Genomic DNA, 9,259 nt, shown 5'->3' on the forward strand with positions numbered 1-9,259 from the left:
TAAAGATGGACAAGAAGGCCTGGCTTGCAGTCTTTGCTCTACATCATCCCACCTATCTATTGGGTTGTGGTGGAGGGGGATTATAATGGGGGGTTGGTTTTCAGGGGTTGGGCTTGCCCCCTTAGTTCTAGTGAAGGGAATTCTTAAGGTGTCAGCATGCCAAGACATTTTGGACAATTTCATGCTCCCAACTTTGTGGGAACAGTTTGGTAATGGCCCCTTCCTGTTCCAACATGACTGCACACCATTGCACAAACAAGGTCCATAAAGGCATGGATGAGTGAGTTTGGGGTGGAGGAACTTGACTGGCCTGCACCACAACCTGATAGAACACCTTTGGGATGAATTAGAGCAGAGACAGTGAGCCAGGCCTTCTTGTCCAACATCAGTGCCTGACTTTACAAATGCACTTCTGGAAGAATGGTCAAGCATTCCCATAGACACACTCCTAAACCTTGTAGACAGCCTTCCTAGAAGAGTTGCAAGGGGTTGGCCAATTCAATATTGAACCCTATGGACTAAGACTTGGATGCCAATAAAGTTCATGTGCATGTAAAGGCAGGCGACCCATATATATATATATATTAGCAAAAAAAGGTGGGTTTACATAAACATGCCACACACACAACTTCTTGCCAACACAACATATGCAGCACTTCAATAAACAAATAATGACTTCAGCCTATGCCACAGCTACTTAGCCACTAATAGGAACAACATGACAAGGGCACATTCAGGTAAAAAGTCAGATTAAAAACAAGTGACAAGGGCAAAGAAGTTTGAAGTCTTCTATTTATACATGTGAATTCCTTTACTTAGCCGCATGTCACACTTAAGTAAATCAGGTGCTATGCCTATGGAACACCATTGGCATGCCATCAGCAGCTGGTGAATCAGCCACCAGCAATATACAGTGGCAGACATTGAACCTCTACAATGCATGTGAAGCTTGTTTCTACAAAACAGAGGTGCCAAGGAGAGGGAACAAAATTTTTTATGGGAGGCGGTATTCATGTTTTGCATAAGATAAGTTTAGGGCTCGTCCAAGATTGAGATACAAAAACATTGCTCCTTTTTCAGCACCAGGCAAGATGTAACTCATGGACCCATTCCCGCATATGCCTTTCAACATGAACGTTTAATTGTGCAGTGGTTAGCCACTGTCTCCAATGGTCCTAGTTCACTGGCCAAAAAATTGTCATGTCCAGTCTTCATTTATTGATGTTATAAATGAAATAAAACAAAATACTTGCACATAATATAGATTCATGATGCCCTTCAAAACCTCAGATTTCACTTGCTTAAAACAACAATGAAATATAGTACCCTGAGTCTAAACAACTGTTACTGTTACCATTTTTTTCAATAAGCTTTGGATTTCATAAGGCCTTTGGATAAGAATGGCAATATATCATGAAGTGCATCCAAAACACATCACAAAACTGCACTGCAATGCATGTTCATCCAACAGTTGCAGAAACCCCACTTAGGAATATGTCTCACGCATTACTGTAAAATAATTGGGGGGGGGGGGGGTAAGATCCAATGGGAATTTATGTTTTCCGTAAAGGGCTACCGAAAATGTCAATAGAATAATGATCAAAAATATATACTTATGCTTGATTAAAATTTACAGTCAAAGATTTAACAGTTTGTTGCAATAGAACGAATCAAACACTTTGCATCATGTATTGTAAGAAGCAGGTGTGTGTGTTTCAGTTGCCATCAGGGTGGATATCTAACATGCCTGATATTGAATATTATTTTAACAAGTGACCTTATAGCGCATCACACTAATCTTTATGCATTTTCTAAATACTTATCATCTCAGTGTCTCTCAAATCATTAAAGTAAAGGTTAAAGGGATACACCTTATTTGCATCTTAATTGCTTTCTCCAAAGCACATTCACAAGACACCCAGGGCCTGATTCCATAATCAGTTTTATATATGTATTATTGACAATATAATGTAAGCACATTCGTGGGTCACATCTCCTTTATGCCCAGTGGGGACTCTGGAACACATATTCCCCCATTAGAAGAGATGTGTTTTCCAACTGGGTAAATGACACTTATCACAGCATGGCATAACAGATCGAATATTCCTATAAGCCTCACTACTGCATTGCTTGAATTTTAAGCAACGCTAAATGTAGAATTTTAATTCCCTGCAATTTGTTATAGTGTAATAAAAAAAATACATGGAACTTGATTTATGATGTCTTTCAAAACCCCAGATTTCACTTGCTTTAGAAAAAACAATGAAATATACTGCCTCAGAGTCTGAACAACTGTTACTTTTTTTTTTCAGAAAACTTTGGAGAAATCATTTGGTTTAACCGCTTGCCGACCGCCGCACGACTATTTACTGCGGCGGTCAGCCCCTCACAGGAAAAGCGACTTAGGACTACGTCGCTAGCCTGTGAGGCTCTAGGGAGCAAGTGCGCGCCGCCGGAGGTGCGCTCCTGCTCCCGCGCAGTCACGGACCCCCCTACGCGTGTGCCCAGAGGACCCGATGTCCGCCGGGCACTCGCGAACGTCCGTTACACGGGAAGAAAGGCAGATGGCTAATGTAAACAAAGCTGCCTGTCAGTCTTCCCTGTTTAAGAATGGAGATCACACGGTTCTAATATGTAGGACCGTTGATCTCTGTTCTTACACTAGTAGCCACAGCCAATCACAATTAGAAACACGCCCCTAGGGACACACTTAACCCCTCCTTCTCCAATAAAGTTAACTTCTTCACTGCCAGTGTCATTTTTATAGTAACAGTGCATATGTATAGCACTGATTACTGCAGTAATGTCACTGGTACCCCAAAAGTGTCAAAAATGTCAGTCAAGGGTCCGATCTGTCCGCCGCAATGTCGCAGTCCCGCAAAAAAAATTACAGATCGCCGCCATTACTCGTTAAAAAAAAAAACAACAAAAATGACAAAAATCTTTCCCTTAGTTAGTAAACGCAATAACTTTTGCGCAAACCAATCAAAATACGCTTTTTGCGATTTTTTTTACCAAACATAGGTAGCATAAAACAAATTGGCCTAAAATGTTAAAACATTTTGATTTTTACATTTTTATGGGGGGAATTTCATATAAAAAAATTGAAAAATATTGTTATTTTTGCAAAATTGACGCTCTTTTTTTGTTTATATCGCATGATCAAAAAATCGCACAGGTGATCAAATACCACCAAAAGAAAGCTCTGTTTGTGGGAAAAAAAGGACGTCAAATTCGTTTAGGTACAGCGTCGCACGACCGCGCAATTGTCTGTTAAAGTCATGCAGTGCCGAATCGCAAAATAGGCCCTGGTCAGGGAGGGGGTAAAATCTTCCGGGGCTTAAGTGGTTAACAGACCAAAACATGTAGCAGTAGCATCTTATAATGTCTTTTTAATCAGGAGCTGGTACAAGTATAGAACACAACACAACATTAACATGACAAATACAATGGAATAAAGACATTCAACATTGATTTGAGGAGTGGAACAATTTAATTATCCGAATTAGCAGAGAAGGGCATCTGTATTCGATGAATCCTAGCCATGAGTCACAAATAACAAAATCACTTCCATCCTAATACTAATTTAAAATGTCATTTCAGAAGTGAGATTTCGGGAGGCAAAGCCATCCTATAAATCACACACAGAGAAGATAACATACTGTATTTGGAACATGTAGACAGACAGTGGAAATTATTATTTTTTTATTTTTTATTTTACAAGCTTATAAAGAGTATGATGTAGTATATAGTTTTACACCATCGTTCTCTGAGTTTACATTGCCAGAGGCAAGATTGTATTTAATAATTTATATTGGAAATGGCAAGCAAATAGCTTGAGCTACCCACCATTGCTTTTGTAAAGCTATTAGCCTATAAGAACGAGGCATGAAAGAAAAAGCCCTGTTCTATTTTTAGCCTTTACAGTCATCAGGCAATCACAACTCATCTACATCAAACTCTCATACCTCTAACCCTGAACCTGAAATTGTGTAACACTACAATAATGGTAATACATAGACAGATGACCTATTATAAATGAGGATTGCTGCTGTCAGATACAGCATTCTATTTTCATGTTCTCCTTTGATAAAGCCTTTAAAATAAAAATAGCATTTCTATATTTAGCTTATAAAGATGAAAAAAATGTACCTAAAAATAGACAAAAATCTGCATAAGCATAATGTACTAAGAAAAGCACATTGTTTTTTTAATCTTTTAGAGATAAAAGTGGAAATACCTACCGGCATGCACCTCCACCCCAAACCACCTCTACCTTTACTACTGGTAAGCTGTTTTTGACAGCTATAAAGTCTTGCAATTGCTTTATTTTTCACAATACAAGCCCACAAGCCATTGCCTTTCATTGTATTTATTAGACCAGAACATGGCTGTGTGTCTTCTTCCACAGTGGAAATCATTGGATTGTAAAAAGCGGACTGTGTTGTACACAAGAAGACTAGAGAACAAGAGAACAAGGGAACTGTCTAAGCAGTGGTAGGTTTGGGCACAGTTGAAATATCTGATAGACAGGGGCCTTGAGTAGGGTAACCCCCCATGATCTTAAATGGTTTCAGTTATAATTCCTGTTTTCCTGTTGACCTATTTTGCAAAAGCGCAGTATTAGTACCAAATTGTGAACTCTAGGACATTTATTCAATTGTACTCTACTACATTCATAAATCTTTATGTTGTTTTATATGTTGGCCATCACAGGCAGATTTTCAATCATTATATTCATTAATATTTTTATACTTTTCAGTCAGTAGTAACCCCCTGCTCTGCTGATCCTCTGGTTTGCTTATCCTCCTCTCTCTCTGACCCCGCTCACCTCCCACTTTATTGCTTCCATGCTGCTCACCATGTGTGACATCTGCCAGTTTCTCCTGCTCCAGTCCTCCAGCTCTGCTGATCCTCTGCCTCTCAGTCCTCTCTCTCCGGTCCCTGCCCACATTCTGCTATAGCATTCCCATGTTGCACACCATGTTTGGGATCTACTAGTTGCTCCTTTCCAGTCTAGACCCTGCTCACCTTCCTGCTGCTCCACACTGCACTCCAGATGTGACGTCTGCACCAGACACTTCTAGAATATATACACATGAACCGGCAGTGACTACTGATGATGTCTTTCTGGCTTGCTTGTTGGTTTCCCAGTGCATCCTGGGATATCTCATACTTGAAATACCTCCAAAACAAAGTGAAGCTAATGCTTACTAAAAGCCCCTAAAAAGCTTCAGGTGTTGTAAGTGAGCATTGTCATTAACTTCTATTGAGTCAGACGATTTGAAGCACAAAGAATGTGACGTGTGCTATAATTTTTTAAGCGAAGGTGGCCCCTTTTTTTATCCCTTTTCAATAAGGGCTGATGACCCCATCTCCCTTTACTTCTTGGAACTTTGGCTCATCCTCCTGGAACATGGGATAGTGCACATATTCTGAGGGAAAAGACACTGGTGATGTCGATGTCCCAGGTAGTATTTGTGAGGCTAGGGCTACAGCACCAGCTTCTCACTCAACCAAGGAAGAGTAAAAACAGTAATTGTAAGTTAAACAAAAAAAAAAATGTTTGTTTAACTAATGAATGTAAGATGATTTCATATCAATATGAAGAGCTGCATCTTTTTGCCCTACTTCTTCTGGGGATCACAGGAGTGCGCTTTGTTCTGCACTCCAGTGACCTGTATTCAGTCAACAGCAAACTGTATTCAGCCGGACCAGGTTTTGGAGGGATCCTGACTTAATGCTTCACTGAAAGCTACCTCAGCCTCTCCACAACCAGTGGTCCAGTGAGCACTGGCGGGGCAGAGAGCCAGTGACTGACAGTCACCGCTCTTTGCTCACTGAAGACCAAGATTAGGCTTTGTTTTTGGTCTACAGGTGGCGGGGAAAGATGCAGCATTGGATTGATGCTGCATCCACCTTGGTGAGTATGAATGTTTGTTTTTTCATACCCCACACTTCTCTTTTAATTCAAGAGCAGTTTGAACAGAACTAAAGTTCATAGATCCTGGATCATATTTTGCTCTGGGGCCTAGATGTGTCAAGCAACACTATTGACTGCAGGAAACATTCTGACAGCTCACTTGCTTTGTGGTTGTAAAGCACCTGCTCAGATTCCCTGAAACTGACATTTCTGCCTTGAACTGATACTTGGGAAGTTGGTGATCATGGCTGAAATCAATGGTTACTCATTCGGTTATCTCATATTGCATACTAGTAGCTGTGTGAACCCTTTAAACAGATCTCAAGTAACGACCAATTACTGGATTGGAATAGCAAAGTGTATAGTAATCTATAGATATTCAGATGTACAAGAGTGTTACTGGTCCACACTTCAAGCCAATGATTGCTGCTCCAGAATATTTCTGGGTTGTCAGGAAAATCTGGATCGCCCTTACAGGTCCCGCAATTAATATATAGAGATTGCGAAGCAACGCTTGGCAGCTGGAAGTGCAAGAACAGGCCGTTTTTATCTAAACATGTGTTGATCAGTTATCTCAACTTGACAGGCCATTTGTTACTAGAAGTCTTCTTTAAAGACCTGTGTTAGCAATAGAGCTAATTCTGTATTGCACTAGTGTGTGCTCTTTAATGACTGAAATGAGGTCTTGTAAGGATTCTACAGGTCTTAAGTAGCCATTTATTAACTTGGTAAATATATTTAAAAGAAGACCACAAAGAGCAATCATATAAAATCTCTTTAGAGTGTATTGAGTATTGAGTATAGAGTGTATTGAGAGTAACAAGTTATTATTACTTGGTAAAAATGTATTACTTTTTTAAAAACTATTGTTGGAAAAAGGAAGCACTCTCTAACTAGAGCATAATAGTTATAGACCACAGAATAAAAATGATTCTACCTCATTTGAGGTTTGACCTCAAGGTTTAATACCTTTTCTTATATCCGATGAAATTGCACTAGATTACCAAACCAGACTTTACTCTTTATCGGATATGAAAAAAGGTATTAAACCTTGAGGTCAAGCCTCCAATGGGGTAGAATAATTCTTATTCTGTGGTATATAACTATTATGCTCTAGTAAGGGAGTGCTTTCCTTTTCCCAGAACAACAGTTTTAAAAAAAATATTTTTACCAAGTTCCTTAAAAATGGTATATAAACTGGGAACACATATTAAAAGCTACTTAATAGCAACTATGCAAAAGGAGAACCATCTGATTGGATAATAATTGAATAGATTGTTTATCCAAACTCTTGTACTACATAGTTGATGGTAAATCTAAAAACCATTATACAGAGGTTGCACAAAATTGATGGCCAGTTGTAGACAGTTGGGACCACATGTAGCTGAGCGCCTCTGGGCAAGTGACACCATATAATAAAAAAACAAGATAATCTCTGACCATTTGCTGTAGGTCACTAAACTTTCCACGCTGCTCTGTGACGTTTTCTATAGGACAATCCTCAGTCTGGTTAGCATTTAACAAAAACGCTTGTTCCTGCTCAGTGCATACTGTCATGGAAATAGCCCCATTAAATTCAAAGAGAGATGTTTACACATTTGTTGCAGAATTTTGTTCCGGCATGTTTCCACTGCCCCATTAGTGCAGTCAAGTGAACCATACTAATTGCCAGTTTAGGCTGCAAAAATCTAAACATTTGTATTCATAGAAAATCATGCTCGCTATGTGCACCTGACTGGTAAAGATCAACACAGAGAAGAGAGACTTCATACCCCGTTTAGGTCTCTGTGATAATAACACCACTACATCAATGTACACAGAAGCTGACCCACGTTGCAGACATTAGTGGCATACAGAACATTCCATGCCAACCCTTTTACCTTATTTTACAAGTACAAGATATGCACACATTACCATTTCAAAGCTGACAGACTAAGAGACAGAATAACATATGATCTGGATTATATTTCCAAAGTAGGTAAGGTATGCTTTTTGGGAACATTAAATTCACATGTGCAAAACCAGGGCTTTGCAGTTCATTCATCAAAAATGTGTCGTCTTTTCTTCTCTTTAATGTGCAACAAAATCATCCTTTTACACTGCAGTTTCTTATTTTTTAAGTGTCTAGGTATGGATTGCAATAATACAACTACACACCAGGATGTGAATGAAAATAATAATAACAATAGGAAAAATAATAATAATATTAATAATAATCCTAATTAAAAACTTTTATTTTTTGACGCCTTTAATTGTATCTCTTTTTATGAAAATAACGATCTTGCTCTACAAAACAAACACTCAAATTAAACAATACAAGCGAATATTGTCACTCTACGACCTATACACCGATAGAGGTTTAATAACTGTGTGGTTCTAGTTTTGGCATCTTCCACTCTAGAATCGTATGCATATAAAGACCTGTAAGGTGCAAAAGAAAAGCCAAATACCTTTGATTCCTGGCTACTTGTGGAAGCTGGAGAGTGGGGCTGTTCAGGATTTCCAAGTTCTTCCTCCTTCTCTACACTGTCTCCCATGGTGTTGCTTGGAGGGATCATTCTCTTTGCTTTGCAGCAGTATCCTCTCTTGTATAGTTCAGCTAAATAGCAAAAGCTAGCATCTCATTGGGCATCCGCTAGCGCTTGCTTGTCCAGTTTGCGCAGACGGGTCATGGTGTTTATTTGTATTTAAATGCCTTGCTTAGTATTTTCCTTGCAGACTCTTTGCGGTCCGCTGTCTATTCTTTCCAGGCAAGAAGTGTTTTGAATAGAATTGCTTTTTGCAGGGCTGTGCGGCGTGCGGGTGAAGTATGTTCTCCCTTTATAGTAAAAAAGCCTGGAGGTATGGGACATGGAAGTGTGGCTGTCAGACCTGGTGATGGGGAGAGAAGTGAGCTGAAGCAGAAAGCCTGGGCTGCTTACACATGAGGCAAGGGAGGGAGGGAGGAGCTGCTTTATAATCTACAGTTTAGGATAGCTTGCATAGGCATGTGCTGTTGCTCTGCTGTCATCCATAGCTACACAAGGAAAGTGTGCTGAATGGGCTAGCAGGCGGTTTAAGAGCACATATTTCATTGGTTAGACACTGAAAGCTATTCATTAAATACTCATCACACACAAGGGAAAGGCACACAGAACAGCGCGCTGAAAATGAGCGTTCTTTAGTATAGCAATGTCATATATATAAAAAATAAATGTAGCACTTTGCTATATAAGGAAATCAATACATCCCATCAGCAATAGCGATATATTTGCCTATGATAAATCACTAAATATTAGTAACGTACAAACAAAATTAACCTTGTGAAGAAATATGAAAAAATAAATCCCAAAGTCC

At 39.4% G+C, this 9,259-nt stretch overlaps 1 protein-coding gene across 1 annotated transcript in view; it reads right to left on the bottom strand.

Moving 5' to 3' along the window:
• STAC (SH3 and cysteine rich domain) overlaps nucleotides 1–8,847 on the bottom strand; it is a 381,506-nt gene extending 372,659 nt beyond the window's left edge. Inside the window, exon 1 of the mRNA XM_082259518.1 lies at nucleotides 8,374–8,847. Coding sequence (XP_082115644.1) covers nucleotides 8,374–8,481 — 108 coding nt within the window. The 5' untranslated portion in view covers nucleotides 8,482–8,847. The remainder of the gene's footprint in view (nucleotides 1–8,373) is intronic.
• Between the last annotated feature and the right edge of the window lie 412 nt (nucleotides 8,848–9,259).

The sequence above is a fragment of the Pelophylax lessonae genome (genome assembly GCF_965119305.1).
Source record: "Pelophylax lessonae genome assembly, chromosome: 5".
Lineage (NCBI taxonomy): Eukaryota > Metazoa > Chordata > Amphibia > Anura > Ranidae > Pelophylax > Pelophylax lessonae.